This window comes from Tachypleus tridentatus, chromosome 8 (genome assembly GCF_004210375.1).
Source record: "Tachypleus tridentatus isolate NWPU-2018 chromosome 8, ASM421037v1, whole genome shotgun sequence".
NCBI lineage: Eukaryota > Metazoa > Arthropoda > Merostomata > Xiphosura > Limulidae > Tachypleus > Tachypleus tridentatus.
The window spans coordinates 86,589,341-86,608,284 of NC_134832.1; the positions used below are offsets into that span (position 1 = coordinate 86,589,341).

Consider the following 18,944-nt stretch of genomic DNA (forward strand, 5'->3'; position numbering starts at 1 on the left):
CTTCTCAGCAAAGTTTAACTGAGCTGTTTCATGGTGTGGAAGGAGGCGTGGCCTTTGAAAACATTTACGATTTTTAAAGCCTTTCTCTCATAGATGCATTCTTATTGTTCTTGAGCTGCATTTCGCATCTGTAAGGGCCTTAATTTGGTTCAACGATCGGCTGGTGTCTTGCCAGACAATCCGTTGAATCCTCCTGCTCAACGCTGGCGAAATTTTCTTGAGCTAACTACTTCGAATTCTTGTCCCGTATCCCTCAGGGTCTTTTAAGATATTTGCAACAGCAGTTTTACTATGCCCAATCTCACCAATGCTGGTATGTTGTGAGAAACCTTGCTTTTGCAGCATGACAAATCTGCCACATTCAAACTCTGTCAACTTTTTAGCCTTTGTCATGTTTTTACCCAATGTAACACAGGAGATGTCAATGGGAGATGCTTACAGCACTAGTGCTTGAACACAAATGACTAAATTTTGTTTCGTGTTTACTGATTAATGCTTTATTTTAGTGTGGTCTTAATCTTTTGACCAGCTAGTATTTAGGCTAATTTCATAGTGTTAACATTTTTCCTATTACATTCTAAAACATATTTTTATTTTCCATTTTCTTATTTTCATTTTTCAAAGCTTGACTCAAATAAGTGGTTGAGTCTAACAATGCAAAATGCATATTTTTCTTTATGTTCATTGGCCTTCAGATTTTGACTAGCAGTGTATGCTCCATTTTATTAATTACTTCCTGCCAACATTTCACAAGCTTCTGAATGCCACTTTCATAAAATGCTTGGGGTTTGGAGGAAAGGAATGTAGAGAGGGTATTTTAACATTTTCATGTGTTTCAAGCTCTTTTACCATCAAGATGGTTCTGCAAAATTGAGAACAGATGATAATCACATGGAGCAAGATTTGGAGAGTAAGGAGGATGTGGAAGTTTCTTACAGTCTAGCTCTTTCAGTTTTTGCAGATGTGATTTTTGCTGTATGTGGTTGTGCATTATCCTGGTTTAACATAACACCTTTATGATTGATCATAGCAGGCCTCTTTTGTTTTTCAATGTGACATTCAAGCACTCTTAACTGTTGATAGTAGACATCTGATGTAATCATCACATTGAGTGGCAGCAACTAAAAGTGGATCACACCAACAATATCCCTTCAAATGCTTAACAAGACTTTCCTGGGGTGGAAGTCCATTTTGGATTATGCTTTACCCAGTTTACCTGCACTGAGCCATTGTCTGCAGCACTTAACATTTTTATAAAATATCCATTTTTCATCTCCAGTCACTAACCTGTCTAAGAAAGGTGAGTTACATTCAGGAGAGTGCAGAGAAGTGCAAATTGTCCACTCTTGCTCTAAGATTGACTTCTGTCAAATCATGGGGGACCCATTTTCCAAGTTGTTGCAGATGACAGTGAGCTGTTGAATGGGTTGAATTAAGCTTCTGTGCTAATTCTTTAACTTCTACAGCACAACCTTCATCAAATGCAGCCAGCAGCAAGTCGTTAAATCAACAGGACGACCTGAACGTGGTGCATCACTTAAGTCAGCTCATCTGAACTTCTGAAACCACCTTTGACATTTTCTTTCATTGAGAGATTATGTGCCATAAACACCTTGAATGTTTTATGTAGTTTATGCTGCACTATTGTCTTTTTTAAACTTTTAAAGCATTATATGCCTAATGTGCTCCTCAAACACATCCATCTTCATAAGGGTTTATTTGATTAATGATCTGAAAAAGTGGAGTTGGGTTAGTTTCTTTTATTTGTCTGAACATTTTTATATACGTTTTACTATATATTTTAGTCATTAAGGCCTTCTACAAAGACAGAAATGATGCACTTTCTGTATTAAATTTTTAGACATTACTTGTAGGATGACCTGATATTTCTTTATCCTTGCTGCAATTTCATACTTTTGTTTTGTGCTCAACTTGGAGGTGATGAGAAGTGTTTTCTCAGTATATAATATTGTGAAGTTTGGAGGGTCAGTGCTATTTTAAGATTGTTAAGGGAATTGACAGTGTTGATGTATCATATCTTATTATTACTTAATAGTGAGAATGGTAGGACCAGAGGGGGAAAATGTAAATTTTGGCAGGGTAAAAGTTATCTTCAGGGTATTTTTCCAACAGAGTTGTTTGCCTTTGGAGCAGGTTGTTTTCAAATGTTGTGGAGGCAGTAAGCTTAAGTGAGTTTAAAAAAAGGCTTATTAACTATATGAATGATAAGCATTGGCTTTGAAGTTGTTATTTATTTATTTTTATATAATTGTTTTAATTTAAAGAACAGAACAGGTTAGATGAACTAGTGGGTCCCTTATCATCTCTAAACATTATGTTAAAAAGCACCATTCACACTTATGATCTTACATGTTATTTAATACCAACACTTTTAATAGAATATGTCTGTCAAAAGAACTTGAATGCTGAAAAAACAAATAGAAGGATCTAAAACAATGGTTGACATGTGGAAAGTGCAAATGAAATATGATAAACATAGAATTTATGAATTTTTTTTATAGGTACATTTTAATATGAAATTGTTGAATAAAATATTTTAAAATAAATAATTGAAATATTCATTAAAATCAAACTAATAGTACTCTAATTCTGTTGTGATTCAGGTGAAATGAGCAAAAAACTTACGTTTTTTCACCAAGTTAACACTTTCGGCACTGAATAACAACTTTTAATGTTTGGCATGGTGCTTTGATACTTCAACTTATTACAGTATCAGTACTAAAAGCATGATATCTCAGCAATAACTCAACAAAAGTTCCTGAAATATTTAGTGATTGTACCCAGTACTATATATGTTAAATTTAATACATAAGAATAACAGGAATAAAGGAAGGTTGCCTGCCACACCTTAGCCTTCAAATCGACTGCGGTTGCAAACCACGTTGAAAGGGTTAAAGTAATCAGTTGTAATTTTGATAACATACCTGCTCTTTTTCAAATGTTGATATGATTCTTACAGATTATTAGGAAAGGAAAACTGATCCACTACAAATGAGGCACTGTCATAACCTGTTAAATTAACCAGGTTAAAATAATCTTCTTGCTCTTAAACTAAAGTTGCTCTACATAGAACCAAAAACTATTATTTTCTCCATAACTAAACACTCAATTAAAGGCTAGGATTTTATCAGTAGTCACTTTAAATCCTATTTTTTCACTTCCTCCAAAAATTACTAGGTCTAGTGTGCCCTGTGGTTAAGGTCTTTGACTCGCAATCTGAGGCTACTGGTTCAAATCCCCATCACTGAACATACTCACACTTTTAGCCATAGAGACATTATAATGTGATTGTCAATCCCACTACTTGTAGGTTAAGAAGTACTCCAAGAATTGGTGGTGTGGTGTTGACTAGCTGTCTTCCCCTAAATTAGGGATGGTTAGATCAAGTCCTTGAAGAGCTTTGCATTAAATTCACAACAGACCAAACATGGACATAGTATATGGGTCAAGTAGATATTGGTTGCTAACATTGTGTTGCAGAGAGAGAGAGAGAGAGAATAGTTTTGTCGTAAAACTACATTTACATTTGTTTTTTATTGTAAGGATCACATCGTGATTTTATGTGCCTTTTGGTATATGTTCACTAAATTATTTTTCACAATGCATATGCATCATATGTCATAGTGAAGTAAGTGAAATTTATAACTTTGAAGAAGTTTTATTAGACAGCATTATTATCTTCATATTGAACTTCACAAATGGTAAAATGAAGTGCAAGCCTTTTCAAACTGAAACTGATGTTACCATTTTTTTCATGTATTAGGATTTGAGAAGCCTTCAGCAATTCAGCAGAGATCCATTAAGCCAGTTATTAAAGGAAGAGATGTTATTGCCCAGTAAGTTTTCTTTGTCTTACTATTATTGTTAATCAGAAAGTTGTTTTAGATATGTTAATAACTAACAATTTGGTAGCTAAAATCCACATTTCATTCTGTCTTGATTCCAAATCAGCTACAATAGCTGATTTAAAAATTTGCACTTATAAGACATTGCTAACAATTTATTTAAACATTTTGTATTATATGAGGCTTAACCCTACTAAACCAGTGAATACTTTTAAGCTATCACTGTCACGTCTGTATGTCAAAATTCAACAATTTCTAACTGAAAAGTATTTTGATGTTGATACTCTCATTTTGTAATTCTTGATCTAATCTATAAAAATAAGATGAAAAAAAGTTGTTTAATTCTTGCCCAGGTCTGAATCTTTCCAATGAACAAGACATTTTGTGATATTTTTTTCATAATTTTCCAGTTCATCCCAAAGCATATACCCCACAAATTTTGCACCACTTTTTAACACACATACAGCATGTGACCATCCTCTGCTAATAGTATTGTGCAGCTAGGGCCCACTGATTCTTTTCCTCACTTCTCGATTTGGACAGCATTGTATAGATGTGTTCTTTTTTACATGTGAATACTGTTTATGATTGTACATAATTCACATTTCTGCATACTTTATCAACAGTTTTACTGTTGATATTGTATATCAATATTGATATTGATGAATGTATATTCATTCACTTGTTTCAATTTCTTTTTTCTGCATTTGTTGTTACTGAATTATGTGATTGCGTATAATGACTTTACCATTCAATATATTAACAATGGAAGTTTCCACTGTAATAGACAACACTTTTAGTATGACTACCTGAACATCCAATTTCACCTTATTTGCTGAGGAGTTAGAGGTTTTAATTTGCAGGAGGCTAGATTCCTACATTTGGCTGTTAATTTCTTTCCAGTTGACAATGTTTCTGAGAATGAACACAATGAAGAAGAAAATTGGATTCATATTTTTGTACCTTTTTGTTTTGTTTTGTCACACCCTAAACTTGTACAGGATATCTTGCCTTTCACACTTTTTTTTCTACATCCAGTTAATCAGATATGTGGTATATTACATGTTTCATTTTCTTCCTAGCTTGTGGATGTCATCAATCAGAGTTACTACTATTAATGTTACCATAATCCTCTACTCTTTCTCTTATTTCATCCTATGTCCAGTATGGTCCTTCTTCCCTGTTGTCTGGTGAGGCTATCTGGCTTTCACACCCATTTTTTTTACTTCCATCTTCCACCTGTAGTCCTGTTTCAATCCTTATAGTATTCTTTGTCAGGTTTGCTTTCTAATTGGTTATTTAGCATACACTGCCTCCTTTCAGGGCTCACATTCTTAACTTATTATACCCTGGAAACCTTCTGTTTCCCATGACCTAACTTTTTTCACACTGACTGGTTGAGTCTGCCAACTCCTTAGGCTTGCCTATTCAGACTTATGCATGAAAGTTACCATCTCTTTAATGTTTCTTATCAACAAATTTGCCATATCACTGTCTTTGGCCACTTGTCTTCATTGTTTGTTGAAAGAAATCTTTCAGGTCAAAATATTGCCTACTTCCTGCTCCTTCTTTTCTCATTATATTTACTACCTGGCTGTATCTTTCTCAGGTGAAAATTGTCTCCAGTAGTGATTCTACACATGTCCATTTCCCTTTGCCTTACCACTTCCCAGTCACAGGAGTAATGGAAAAAGGAGGCTTCCTTCAAAGTGTGAAGTAGAAAGTTACCTAACAATAGATCAATACATTTTTCCACTCAGCGAGAAGAGAACAAAGAGTGTGTATCATTTTACATTTGTATAAAGTGTTAATTTAGCAGTAAACATTTTGCTTGATCTTAAGTTTCATTTATTTTTTAATGTATTATCTAGGAGATTTTGTACAAAGCTTTAGTTATTTTGTCAAAAACATTGTTAATTAGCATATTTTTTTAGGGCTCAGTCTGGAACTGGAAAAACAGCTACTTTCTCCATTGGTGTTCTTCAGACTATAGATACCCAGTTGCGTGAAACACAAGCTTTAATACTGTCTCCTACACGAGAATTGGCTGTCCAGATACAAAAGGTTGGATATGGTTGTATATAATATATTGTCCTAAAGAGCAGTTGGAATATTTACGTGTTATACATGCTTTAAACATATTTGTGTGTGTATATGCATGCACACACATGTATAATAAAAAATAGAAGATTGCACAATAAAAAGTTTGCAGTAATCTGTAATACCTAATGAAGAGTTTACTTTACTTTTCATTATTTAATTTGTTTTTAGAAGGTATTACCCTGAATGTTAAGTAAATAGTTGGTACCACATAATTTTTTTCCAGTGACAACAACTATATCAGCCATAGTATTTTAAATATTTGTATAAATAGACTATAATTTGAAACATACCCACATAAGAAACCATTATTCTTTCAAGTGAACACTAAAAGAGTGCCATAAAGAAGACATTTGTATTGATTTTAATGATAAAACCAGTTGTAATGATCCTTACGTTTAAAATGTATAAAACAAAGAAGGTATAATTATACTTAATTGAGTTTTTTAACCTTTAGACTTAAATGAATTGATTAGTTACTCTTAGTGTTCTCTTGATTGCTGTTTAAGGAATGTTTCCACATCTGTATTCAGTTTCTTTTGCCTTGTAAAGTAATTTATTCCTGGTATATGGTTCTTTTTAGAGATCCACAACTAGAGTATAAACATGCTGAATGCATGATCATTGTTCTTGTACAGTAGACTTTATCATTTGTAGCACTAAATAGTATTAAGTAAAAGAGGGATTTTCATGGTAGTGCTGTCTTTTTAAAATACTGTGTGTTCTGGAAAGAGTTGTATTAAGTAAAATATTCATATGCTCTTCTTAACATGAATCTGAAGAAGATTCATGAAATTTATCAGTTGCTTCCATTGACATCAGGACTTCTAACAGTTTGTTCCATGTAGTCTGTGCCTGTCTATACTTTTTCTATTACTTCATAAGTTTAAAGTTAAATGGAAATGATAATTCACTCTCATTTTAAACATTCTCATAACTAGAACAGATACATAACCTGTTCTCTCTACCAATAGAAAACCAACAAATCCTTTAACTTTAATTTTTTTGTACTTTTTCCCAAAATTATTTTCATGATTTCCTAACACCAGAAGGTAATGCTGTTTTTAACTTTTTCACTCTAATAGCTCAGTCCCAGGAACATCATAACATTTTGTGTTTCTTATAGGTTTCCTGCTGTAGTCTTTAATACAGTAAGTTTATTTTCACTAAACGTTGCAGATTATCAGTAAACATTACAAGACTAGTACAAAAAATGTCAGATTTTTTAAAAATGTTTAAGCAGTGTTCAAGTCTTAAAGGTTAAGTAGGTTTTGAAGCAATGTTTTTGTCATTCATTTCTTCTTTTTACATATTGACTATCCAAAATGCAAAGAAAATTGGATTTTACAACTAAAAATACTTTTATGCATCAGAAAATTTTGAAATTTCATATGTGAATACTTTCTAACCTTCAGTTAATTATCAGACTTTGTTCTTAGAAACAACTATATTTGTTATTTTTACTGTTGTATCTGTACAGGTTTGGTCAGTTTGATCAATCTCATAACCACCATAAAAATTCAGAAAATATAAGTTATGTCTTTTTTGCTCAAATATGACTGGACATGGTAACACAAAAACACAAACGTTTAGTTGAAATACTTTACGCCTCATAATATTATGCATCTATGTATATTTATTTGTTTCAGAAATGCCTTACTAACATCATAGAATTTGAAATGACATGGTGCTTATGCACTCATGTTTTGGTATCTAGAATGACTACATATAATAACACAAAAATACAAATGTTTAGTCTGAACAGATTACATCTCATAATTAACTTCCCATTTATGCTTAGCTAACATTACATGAGTTGCACTGATGTGATTCACATGCTTTCAGGTCATGATTTCCAATAATATAAAACTGACTTTTAGTCTTCCCTGTCTTGGCTGTGTTTTAATGGACTAGTATTTTGTAATATAGTCACATTTCAATTATTACAGATTATGTATACAGATTATTACCATTTAGAAATAAATTATTAAACTTATTTTTCTTAAAATATAAAACTATTAATAAAGTAAGTAAAGGAATAAAGTAACTAAGGAAGTAAAGCAAATAATTATCTTGTCTTCCTACAGTTTTTTTACTCTGTTATCGTTGGACCTAGGTTGCTGCTAAGACTTTTTAAAATTTTTCATGTGGATGATATCAAACAAACAATTTTTTTTAGAGTTTATATATATATATAAAGTTCTGCTTCAACTTTAATTTTCGTACAGATGGTCTCACATGATCCTCAAGCACCCTCTGATACACAGTAGAATTCATGGTGGATTCTATGATTGTGAGCTGTCCAGGTCCTGCTGCAGCAAAGCAGCCCCAAACCATGACACTTCAACCTCCATGTTTCACAGTTGGTATGAGGTTCTTTTCTGGAATGCTGTATTTGGTTTATACCAAACATGTCCTCTGTTCTGGTGTCCAAATAATTCAATTTTGGACTCATCTGTCCAAAGAACATTATTCCAGAAGTCCTGGTTTTTGTCTACATTCTCTCTGACAAACTTCAGTCTGGCCTTGATGTTTCTCTTAGAGAGCAAAGGTTTCCTCCTTGCACACCTCCTATGCAAGTTAAACTTGTACAGTCTCTTTCTGATTGTAGAAGCATGCACTTTCACATCAACAGTAGCCAGAACCTGCTGTAGGTCCCGTGATGACATGTTAAGGTGTTTGGAGACCTCTTTTAGCATCTTGCGGTCTGCTCTCGGGGTGAACTTGCTTGGACGACCAGACCTGGGCATGTTGGCAGTTGTTTTGAAAGCTCTTCAATTGTTGACTATTTTCTGGATAGTGGAATGACTGATTTCAAAATCTGTTGGAATCTTTTTAAATCCCTTACCAGACTCATAAGCTGCTACAATTTTCTTTCTGTAGGCCTCAGACAGCTCTTTTGCTCTCACCATGGTGCTCACTCTCACTTCAACAGTCAGGAGCACACCAAACTAAATGCCCATGGTTTAAATAGGGCAAGCCTCATTCAAAATGCTGAGTAACGATCTTGTAATCATGTGCACCTGGTGTGATACACCTGTGTGTGAGTTGAGGCATTTTAAGTGGGAATAAATGTGGGGGTGTCCTAACTTTTTCCTCAGTTAGAATATGCATTTTTGTAGAATTATATTTACAGAAGATCTTGAAAAGTCTTTTCTTCAGTTTTAATTGTTTAGTTATATTCCTATAGTCTCTCAGTATTGTTAAAATTGAGATTAAATATCTATATATCCAAAAATGTTACAAAAATACACAGGCTTTCATAGGGTGTCCTTACTTTTTCACATGAATGTATATAATATTAAAGTTTGAATTATAACCTGAAATCTATTTTCAAACCTATTGACATTAATTCAAATTAATTGTTCAATAAAGTTTAATGCAAGTTAATAAAGGTGATGACATGGTCTTTGACCTGACCTATTGCAAATATGTTAAATATGTTTGATATCAAATTATAGAATAGTATTCAATTTTTAATATTCTTACTTAATATAAAGTAAATATTAAAATAGCACACCTAAATTTTGATTTTTGTGTATTGTGTGATATGTTGAATGTAGCATTGTATCAAATTATGTTTGTGATGTCCAAATATGAAGTCTGCAGTTTTTTATAAATTAGGAACTTAAATTACCAAGCTAGAATATAAAATAAAAACACACTGAAACATACACATTGGCTCTGCCCATCTCTTTCTGTTTGTGGAAACACATCATTATGTGAATGAACTCTGTTGAAAGCTCAGAACATCTGTCCAGTGGCTTTCTCAGCCACTTAGAAATATTACAACATCTACTTGTTCTTTGGATCCATGATATGGACTAGGAAGATCTGCTTCCTCTCTGTACTCTCCTGGCATTACCTATTCTGATCACCACTTATTCAAATCTATGCAGCACTTTCTCAGTGATAAAGCCTTCAGAAGTATTGATGGCATAAAAACTACTTTTGCAGAATTTTTTGTTTCAGAGAAAGCTGCTTCCTGTGAATAAGGAATTGAATGCTTAATTAGAAAAGGGTGATTATGTAAATTATTGAAAAATAAATACCTACCTTTATAAAGATTTTTTACTGTATAAGGAAAAAAACGACATTACTTTGCAGTACCCCTAATAATCATCACCATACTTTATAAAACTAATTAAACAATAAACATCCCTAAGTTGTTTATAAATATATAAACAAATATTTCTTTCCTTTGAACAAATCTACTTATCAAAATAAAGATCTTGGTGTCTATGTAGTACTTTAACAGTCATGCAGAAAAATGTTTTGGGTTAACCCGTAAACAGCAGGAATGTTTTAGGTTGCAGCATCAGTTGATGGTGGTTGCCATTTTAGGGTTAAATGGGTGGAAATATAGTTAACAGACTTGCAGGCATAAAAAGAATAGTTAAAGTGTTCAGACAAATAATACTGTTTTTCTTTATATGAGGAACCTTAATTACAAAGTCCATTGAAAATCAGCTAAAACTATACATAAAATTAAGAATTATATCAACAGATAACTTTTCAGAAGTTTCCTTATCCAGAGGTTGCCAATCTTTAACACTTTTAAAGATCACTTTAAACTGAATCCATTTTAAAATATGCCACAAAGTAACTTGTGAATTCTCTTATTGCATAAGTTCTCTATGTGTTTTGAACATTATCCTTAGGTTTCTGTTCCTAATGATGTATTACTTCTTCATCTCTGACTTTTATTAGTGCAGTTTTCTAGTTTCTGTAATTTATGACCTCGAAGCAAGTGATTGAACAACAACTAATGCATCTCAGCTTTGAGAGTAGCTATAGTAGTTGGTAGAGTAGATAAAATATAAAAATATAATATAGAATGGATTAAGTGGTGTTACAAGTTACTTGTGTTTTTGTGGGAAAGTTATTAGTTTCAGAGAAGAGCAATGATATGTAATGCAAAGTTTAGGAGCTTCAATAACAACCCACCAATCTGGGATGTTTTGTTTATTTCTGAGATGGTTTAACTGTACCAGTTTAATGTTAAACTGTACTTGTTTGAAAGATAAAAAAATCTGTGATAACAGGTAATCCTTATTAGGCATGGAGAGTAAATGACAGGAAAATGTTTGGATTCAAATCCTTATTTATTAAATATTGTTAGATAATTAATAAAAAAAAAACACTTAACTCAGAAATATTAAAATTTACTGAAAATAAAAATGTATATATATTAAACATAAGTTGTTTGACTAAGAATTTTGTCAGCAAAATTATTTTTACCTAGTCTAACCTATTACCGTTCTGAAAAACCACATTCTATATCACCAACAAATTTTGTCAGTTCCTGTTCTACTTTTCTCACATTTTTTAACCAAAAATGGCGAGTGCTATATATAGCAAAATAAAGTATGAAATTAAATATGTTAATTAAACTGAAATTGAAACTGATTTGATATATTAAGTGGAAATTTTTGTTAAACATTAAATAAGGTGACACTTTAAAACAAAGAAATATTTTAAATTTGATTAAGTATTTCTACTATTTTCTTCTCTGTAGTGACCTCAATTCCAACTGATTTGGGATTGGGTGGTCATATTTAGAAGCCTAGAACTTTTTCACCTGGGTGGCTGGCCCAGACAACAATTATATAGGATGAGCATGTTTCAGGACTGGGATTTGTACTTGCGACCCTCACATTGTGAATTGAGCACCCAACCACCAGATCATAAGCTCTTATTGTGAAAGGAAAACAAATGTATCAGTAACACCCACTGACCTGGGAAGGGTTAACCTAAGAATTATAAAATAGGCTTATTTGGTATTACCAATGTGGTTCTGTTAAGTCTTCAATGTATGGATAAGTATTTTAATGACTGCTTCACTTGAGGACAAATTAAATTTTGTTCAAATGCTTGTTACATAGGTTCAGTATAATATTAAATGTTTATGCTCACTACAACAGTACTCTAACTATCTAATTAAACTCTTGTATGTATGTTAATAACTGCCTTTTTTGCACCAATTATATGTACTTTGTTTTCATATTATATTAATAATATCTTTTAATAGGTTGACTGGTTTATTTAAATTTCAGTAGTTATTGCTAATTCAATATAAAGATAAATAAAACTGAAGCAGAATTGTTAATTAGAAACCTCATAACAGTAAGTATGTTTTATACAATAAACACATCACTTGTGTATCTATATGGTGTAATTATCAAACCAAAACTCATTACAAGAATATGTTTGTTTTTTTTTGTTACATGAACACTTTAAAATACAAGTAGCAGTCACAATATATTATATTGGTGTGTAGTGTACTACTTGGAGTTAATCACACTTCCTGGATTCCATGTTTTTCTTTACAGTCATTGAGCATGTTCAGTCTCATATTAGCTGAGATAATGCACTTTTTTCAACATCATAATATCCTTTTTAACAAACTTGTGTGAAAAATGGTGATTTTAAAATTCTTGTTACATGACATTTTGATAAACTTTTCACATCCACTCCACTGCTGTTGGCATTAAAGATCATGTTTAAGCTGACAGAAAGCAAAAATGTTTATTGGAGTTGTATCAATGGATTTGGCAGGTATGTTGCCAAATGGGATTACTGTGATTTTGGTTTATTGAGTCATTTGCATAAAAAAAAAACTGCTATTGATTTCAAGGTTTATCTGAAAGCCTGTTTTCATAAACTCCAATTACTTATTAGCTTGTTAATGGTACCAGAAGGTACATTAAGCTTTATTCTGTTTCAATGGATTTTTTAAATAGAGGGATTTCTATTTTTCTTAGCCATTACTTTATGGATGAAGCTGTTTTATTCTCTTGGTTAACTTGAAATGTGGTTCTTGAATGTGTTGCTGTCCTGAACACTAATATCAGCATTTTCATGCTTCCATATAGAACATTGAAAGTTTCATTCTTGTAAATGTTGCATCCTTTGACTCTACATAACTCAGTAACCTTACTGAAGGAATATCTTTCCTTCAAAAGTGTGTGACATATCTAGTTAATAAATATACCTGTAGGGGTACTGCATTTGAAGAGGTTAGAAGTATAGAGGCAATATATTTTAACATCTGAAAATCCTTATTATTGAAATTAATCCTTTCCAAAAATTCAAACTTTGTGTTTCATAAATGTTTGAAATTACATATTGTTAGTTTATATACTCTAGTTCAGTTTTCATTATTTTAAAGAATAATGTCTTTTATCTGTGTCTATTTACTTTATCTTTTCTAATTTAAAATCTGTCCAAAATTTATTGCAGGAATAATTCTCAAGTAAGTTTTCTTCTGTAGGTAATCCTAGCTCTTGGAGACTATATGAATGTACAGTGCCATGCTTGTATTGGGGGAACAAATTTGGGTGAAGATATAAGAAAGTTAGATTATGGACAACATGTGATATCTGGCACACCAGGCAGAGTGTTTGGTAAGTCTTAAGTTGTATAATTTGTGTTATGATGTTCTAAACCTTTCACATTGTTAGACAGGAACATTGGGATGCTTACAAATTTTGAAAAAGAACTTTCATTTAGGTTTAAGTTAGCTAATTAAAATCTTATATTGTCAAGAAATTAAACATGTGCTAAAGACAAAATAGCTGCTATTTTAACCCAGTCATAACTGCATATCAAAATTAAAATATAAGCAACAATAATAATGTTATTTCAATAATTTTTATTCAAAAGTATTTTAGAATTGGAATTACAAATTTAACAAAAGAAAAATATTTAAATATATTCTACCATAAGTTAAAGGGTATTTATTTCTTGTGTAATTTTAATTATTTCATTGTGTTGTGCATTGATGATTACAGCTAGTTAGTGATATGGTAGAGGAAGCAAAAAGTAAAATTTAAGCATTTACCTTAAAAAAAAACTTTTGATATTCATTTAAGAGGTTATCGAGATTATGCAAAGAAATATGAAAACTATAAGTCAAAGAAATATGAAAAGTATAAGTCAAAGAAATATGAAAACTATAAGTCAAATAAAAGTATTTTAAACTTAAAATAAGAATCACCTTGCACTCAGTTTTTTAATAGTTTGAATGTAAGTACCTACAATACAAAAGTAACATTTTAGTAAACACAGTTATAATAAAGTTATTCTTTGTGTACAAGATAGTAATAATCTTTGATAAACCATGTGCTGTTGTACAAGTGAAATTGTTAGGCTCATGTCATTCGTGGAAGAGTTAAAAATTGTTTATTTAAAAAATATGGATTTTCAAAAATACAGAAATGAGATTAGCTAAAAGTGGAAAATGGAATTACAAAAAAAGAAATGTAAACAAATAAGCTTAAGGTTTGAGATGTATATTGACATTATTTCTTCAAGATATAAATCTTATATTGTCTCAGAGATGCCAACTATTACGATTTGAGCGTAATCATCACGATTTTGGTGTATACATTACGACTATACACTCATACAGACAAATATTATGACTTGTTGCAACTCCCAAATTATTATATATTATATAGGCCTATACAATAAAGTGATAAATTGTTCCCCCAGGGCTTGAAAGGGGGTGAAAAGAAAATTTCTAGTGAGATACAAATAAATTTTGATAATAAATAAAAGAAATAGTCCAAATGGCTACTTGCAATAATCATGTTTGTGCTTGAAATAATAAAAAATATTTGTATCTCCGACATCTACTAATAGTTTGAGTGCGGTGCTTCTCCATACAGGGTAAGTGGGGGAATGCATAGTTACGTCATCAGTGCTCGTGTAGATGGGTATTTCTCGTTTTCTAAGCGGCATAGAAACATTAATGCGATCATTCACAAGATAAAAAAAAAAGAGGCCTTCTTCACCAGATTGTCTTGTTTATGGCAAATCTAAAAGAACTAAAACTGTAAATCAAAAATTTAGGAAAGAGTATAGTGCAAAATATCTGGTCATTGCATCAAAAGTCAGTGACAGTCATACGTTTTGTTCAGTTTGTCACATCGATTTTTCTGTGGCGCATGGTGGGATAAACGATTGTTCCAGACATACAAAATCAGCATTTCACCAACAAAAGGCTGAGGGGAAGACAAAAACGATGCAGATAACAACATTTATGAGTAAGAATTCAGAATATGAAACCATAAATGCAGAAGTGAGGTTCACGCAATTCATCATTGCTCATAATTTACCCCTGGCTGTAGCCGATCATGCAGGACATATATTCAGAAAAATGTTCCCAGACTCTGATATAGCTAGAACCAAAACTACAGCCATTGTACAAATATTGGGTTGTGAAAATGACAAAATGATTTCATGCATACTTACTAACAGTGTTTACAGTTTAGCCACAGATGGATCCACAGACATAAATGACTCAAAACTATATCTAGTAGTTGTACAATATCTTGAACCTTTGCTTGGAAAAATTGTTTGTTCTCTTTTGACAATTGACAATGGTGGAATGGAAAGAAGCTTCAACGAGAGAGAATATTTTCAAGCTTTTGGACCACGAACTGACAAAGAGGAAAATTCCATTGGAAACTGTCTTAGTTTTTCTTCAGACAAGCCTTAGCTATGTCTGGTATAGGTGTGATGGGACACATCTCAAGATGACAGCCTAGCATTTACTTCATGGGCTGCACCTGTCACCTCATGAATATTGCTGCCCAGAAAGCTTCCAGAGAACTGTCCTACCCAATTTCTGATATACTGATAGATATCTACTATTTTCTGGCCAAATGTGCAAGCAGAAAACAACATTTCAAAGAGTTCCAAGGATTGTATGACAAAGAAATAAGAAAAATTCTACAACTTGTTAACACAAGATGGCTATCACTTGGGGTGTGCCTCAACAGAATATTGGACATGTGGAAGCCATTGAAGAAGTATTTTCACTGTGAAAAGGAAAAACTAGATTCAAAAGGATCTAAACATGCAGCACAGTCAGGCAGCAAGACTTTAACAGTCAGGATATCCTCTCAGCCATACAGGGACACAAGACAACAGTCTCCAAAAGCAAAGAAACATTTGATATAACTCAATATATGTGTAGGCAGTCTGACCTTGAACTAAAGAAGAGACAATCCATGAAAAAAGAGAAGAAAACAAAAGCTAGCAAGGAAGTAACCAAGAAAAGTTATGCTCAGAGCAAGTTAGATAAGTTAACAGTTTTCTTAGACAACAAAATGAACTTGTTATTTTGTCTTTTTCTTCAGTCTGCATTTTCTCTATTTGAGCAAGCCAATTTGATATTGCAAAGAAAAGAACTTGCATACACATTATGCATAGAACTCTGATTACACAAGTTAAAAAATATACTTTTCAGGTACATAAAGCCAGGATATCTTGAAGGCAGCATTACTGAACTTGACTACAACAATGAATCTTTACACAAATCTGATGAGGCATTTTCTATTGGAAATGCTGCCAAGGAATACATTGTTAAATATGAAAAGGACCTGGACCTGATCAGCTTCTACACCAGTATCAAGAAATACTATATTAATAGCAGCTACAAATTACATGATGAAACATTTCCCTCTAAATGGTGAACTTCTGATTCATACAGAGGTTGCTGATCCAAAACTGAAAGTCAGCAAAGATTTCTCTTCTCTATGCTTCTTCACAGACAGGTATTCTGTTGTTGTCAATACATATGAGCACGACACTATTGACAAGTTGGAAGGGCAATATTTGAACTATCAAATTGATACTTTCTTAGAAACCGTCCTTCAGTTGAATGTTGACAAGTTTTGGGTTCAGCTGTCTACAGTTAAGAATAGAAATGGCAACCAGAAGTATAACATTCTATGTAAGGTTATGCTTGGAATTCTTACAATCTTCCATTCTAATGCTGACAGTAAAAGGATATTTAGTTTAGTGACTAAAAACAAAAGCAAGTTCAGACCAAACTTGAGCACCTCAGTTTTGAGTAGTATTATAACACACAAGATGTGTATACAGTCAAATGGACAATGTTGTTATAACTCCCAACCATCCAGAGACATTCTCATGAAAGCAAAGGCTGCAACAGCTGCAAAACTATTACAATAAGTGTCATAAACATGATATAAACTAGTACTTACACAAAGGATTTTTCTGCTTACTGTTTGTGCATGTTCAGTGTTGTTTTACCAGTATGTGTGTTACTCTGAACTAAATAAAAGACATAATTTCAAAAGAATTTTTTAAATACACAAAACACAGTCATAAATGAGCAATCTATAGCAGTAATAAATAATAATAGTTATAGTAAATAATATAATAATAAACAGCTTAAAGACATTGGTCAGGCCAAGTAGCTGCAAATGATAACAGGCTCTGTCTACAATCATTACGCTCAGTTATTTGAAATAGTTGGCATCTGTGTTGTCTTTCCTATATTTATAGATTTTAGACATGGAGTCAAAATATAGATTTGTTGCTTGAAAATTGTTTCTTCAGTTTCCTAATGTCCATCTTGGATGAAATCTGTATAATAGCAATAATTTCCCATTTGAAACAGTTTAATGAAATATGTAGTTGGTGTATGATGCTGTCTCAGAAAACATTAACAATCTCTGGATTAGCTGCATGCAGATTGGAAGGCTGTTGCATTTGATATCATTGCCAACATGTTAGCATTGACAGTGGTACTTCATGAATGATCACTGTAGTGATGAACATGCCACATGTTATGTATATGCTTGTAAAGTATATATAGCTACTTTACCTTGTATCTATATGGGGAATCTATAAACACTGAGTTGGGATGAATACTGAACTATACTGGAATTGTGCATGCAGTGAATTTTGTAATTGCATCAGTTTTATAGTTTGTTTGTTTTTTAATTGTAAATCCAGATGTACAGGAGCCACATGAATTTTTATATTATATAGATGAGTATGTTTATATTTTGTTATGACATATAAGAAAATATGTCATAATAGGATATATACACACACAAGTAAGCATTTTTAATATTTCTTACAATTGTTATATATCCTCCTTTCTCTTCCTCCTCTTTGCTGATCATAGTAAGACCAGTCACAGTTTTGTTGCAACTGGCCATATTTCCTTGTAGAGTATTATTCTACACATTCTGCAAGGTAGAAAATGTGTTAACAATTATGAATTGATTATATTAATATACCTCTCCTATTTCTGTGAATCTGTTTTACTGAAACAAAACATTTTAAATATAAAATGTATAGCTACAAAGTATCTGTTTCACTTTCACCTAGAATTGCCATCTTCTGTGTGCACAATTCGTGATGGTCATTACAGTCAGCTTCAATGATGGCTTCTCTATTTGCAGTATCTATAAAATTTGAAATTGTACAAATTGGACACTAACCATCAGCCATCACTGTAGTTTCCTATCTAATGCTTGAAGCTGAACTTGGTACTTTTAAACTATGATTTAAATATTTCTTTTGGGATTTTGATAATTTTTAGCCATCAGGTGGTTTTTACTTTCTCAAAGAAAACATTGATAGGTGGAATATTCACCTAACATGTATAGCCAAATACGTAAAGCAGTTTTGTCGTCAGATCTTACTAGACTCTTACTTTTTTTTTTTATTTTGTTAGGAAAAGTACAAACCTAATTCCATTAACAAAAGTAAATACAACTTTTTTTGCTGATTTGGAAATAAAACTAGTTTTAGAAAATATTAGTTTTTAGTTTGAATGTACAAGGAACTATCTGTACTGTTCATCATGTGAATGAAATCCTGAATTTTAGTGTTATATGTCACTGGGTTTACTGTTGAGCCACTAGGGTACAGTTTTTTTAATTTGAAATATGTATATATTAATGGAATACTTTTTTTTCCACTCAGACATGATTCGTCGAAGAAACTTGAGAACAAGAGCTATGAAAATGCTGGTTCTGGATGAAGCTGATGAAATGTTAAATAAAGGTAAGTTTTATATATTTTGATAAATTAAAAACTAGCTTCCAAACAATTTATAGTGCTCTTTTTTTTAACTATCTTATTTTGAATTTCAGAAATCTAGTGAAAAGAGTAGCAATACTAATTTTTTTTCTTACCATTAACAAC

The 18,944-nt window shown here is 32.1% G+C and overlaps 1 protein-coding gene across 1 annotated transcript in view; it reads left to right on the forward strand.

Annotated features, from left to right (window-relative positions):
- Positions 1–18,944, forward strand: part of LOC143222851 (eukaryotic initiation factor 4A-III) — a 40,626-nt gene that overhangs the window by 10,570 nt on the left and 11,112 nt on the right. Inside the window, exons 2-5 of the mRNA XM_076449938.1 lie at positions 3,785–3,857; positions 5,801–5,930; positions 13,240–13,372; positions 18,723–18,803. Of these exons, the coding sequence (XP_076306053.1) occupies positions 3,785–3,857; positions 5,801–5,930; positions 13,240–13,372; positions 18,723–18,803 (417 nt within the window). The remainder of the gene's footprint in view (positions 1–3,784; positions 3,858–5,800; positions 5,931–13,239; positions 13,373–18,722; positions 18,804–18,944) is intronic.